This window comes from Danio rerio, chromosome 5, assembly GCF_049306965.1.
Source record: "Danio rerio strain Tuebingen ecotype United States chromosome 5, GRCz12tu, whole genome shotgun sequence".
In the NCBI taxonomy this organism is placed as follows: domain Eukaryota; kingdom Metazoa; phylum Chordata; class Actinopteri; order Cypriniformes; family Danionidae; genus Danio; species Danio rerio.
The window spans coordinates 40642494-40644632 of record NC_133180.1 but is presented as its reverse complement, the minus strand read 5'-3'; the positions used below and the strand labels follow the sequence as shown (position 1 = coordinate 40644632).

The 2139-nt window shown below is 39.6% G+C and overlaps 1 protein-coding gene across 3 annotated transcripts in view; it reads left to right on the top strand.

The window, feature by feature from the left end:
* Positions 1-2139, top strand: part of rasgef1ba (RasGEF domain family, member 1Ba) — a 104142-nt gene that overhangs the window by 86339 nt on the left and 15664 nt on the right. For all 3 annotated transcript variants that reach the window (NM_199829.2, NM_001431104.1, NM_001431105.1), the window contains 2 exon segments: positions 107-181; positions 1174-1269. In NM_199829.2, the coding sequence (NP_956123.2) occupies positions 107-181; positions 1174-1269 (171 nt within the window).

The window sequence follows — 2139 nt, the reverse complement described above, 5'->3', positions numbered from 1 at the left end:
TGTGCTTGGACTGATATGTTTACTAAATCAATAATGTAGGGCTATTTTTAGGGTGACCATTTGGGCTAAATGCAAAGGTGACGTTGATCTCATGTTTGTTTTTCAGGAAAGGCTAAGCTACATCGGACCGGAGGAGTTTGTTCAGGCGTTTGTTCAGAAAGACCCTCTTGATAATGACAAGGTAACACTCTTTTCCTGTTTATGGGCAGTTAAAAATACACACGGCACAAATGTTATCTCTTGCACTTACAACAACAAATATCCAAATCAATAGATGCCATGTTTACGTTAACCCTCCGGTTCAAATTGGAGTCACCTTTTTCACGACACATTCCTCGCCTAATCTATCAGCGTCCAAGTTTCCCTCCACACGTTCCACACACTGTCCTTTTGTAGCCAAAGCCTAGCAACTGGTTTCTCACAATAACCCGCCAAAAGTTTGCTCAGCCCTGCCTCGTATTGCCCATTGCTGTCTAGCTGCTAGGCAACAGCCTGTGTCGAGGCGGTACTGGTGCGATTTTTCTCTTTTGTTCTGGTCGTCATCTCTCCAGAGGGTCCCTGTGCACGGCCGTGGCTCTCTGATGTTGTCCGTCAAAGGTGGTGTAGGGTGGATCGTGTATTGTGTGACGGACCGCACAGTCAGAGCGTAGGAATGCGAGGAATGAAGGGTTAGAGTGACCTAAGCTTTCAGACCGAGTGTCTGCGCACATTCCCTAAACAGATAATAGCACTGGGCCCAGTGAGTGTGGAGGGTCTCCAGGGCAAACGAGCTCTCTGATTGAATGAGCATTGTTGCAGATCATCAGTCATTGCGGAGACCTTTGTTCTTGGTTCTAAATGTGGAAATCAGAGATCCAAGCAGGCGATCACTCTGTGAGATCACTCCACAGACAACAAGCTCATTAGATTCACTTCATGCCACACAGGATGAAAACTAGATATTGACATACAGACTGTTTATATGAGATCCAACTTGTTGCTTACTTAAATATCATAATCTGTTCTACTTTATTTAAATAATAATACTGAAACAGTTGATACTAAAAAGAGCAGTATGTCCCAGCTAAAATGTCCATTCCAAATGAAGTTAAGTTTTTAAATGATTTTGACTAAACTCATGTCTCTGTGTGGTTGTAATTCTGAAACTGATCTTTAAAACTTGAATTCTTGCAGAATTGCTTCAGTGATCACAAGAAGGCAAGTAACCTGGAGGCTTACGTAGAGTGGTTCAACAGGCTCAGCTACCTGGTGGCGACGGAGATCTGCATGGTAATCATCTGCTTTTATTGCTGTGACTCTTCCAGCAACATTACTTGCTGCAAATTACAAGCTGGGTTGCGCAATTAGTCATTTTAATTACAGGTCTAGAAAATATACGTGACCTTTCAGAGGTTTGCGCTCATTAAATTTATAGGTACATGTTCTTTCTATTCATTAAAAAAACCTGGAAAAATATTTTTTAAAAAATCAGAACAACTGTAAATAGCTCAATTCCACTCTAAAGACTTGAACAATGGCTTGAAAATTAGCCTTCACCATAACAGCAATGCATTAAATCTGAAGTGTTAAATATTCTAAAACTGAAAATGACTTTTTAAATATAATGTTTTATTGTGTTTTTGGTCAAATAACAGTCCAACATATACTTTATTTACCGTGTTGGGCAGTAGTAGGCGCTAATAGCTTAACTACATTTCTTAGTAGCGTATCGGTAGCGTTACTACTTTCTAAATCAAATAGCTTTCACTAGTGAAGCTTTTTGTTTTAGTCAAGTAGCTAAGTAGCGTCCACACAAGCTACATTTACCGTTTGCGGATCATTAAGTGATGGCACTGAAATTCACGGAGCTGTGAGGCCAGTGTCTAGCTGATGAAAGTAAATTCAGATGATGGCGAGAATGAAGACTTCCTGTTTTATGGTGGTCAACAACAAACTTTTTGATGCTTTACTGCCACCTCTCACAATGGTTTTGATGTCGCCAACCAATTATACTAACTTTTTTTGTTTTTGCGGTTATATACTGTAATTTAGTGTAGTTTGGTACAGCATATTATTTGCAGTACATAATGGAACTGAACAATTTTGCCTCATATTATTCATTGACAGTTTTATTAATCAATAAGATATGATTGAGTTGGA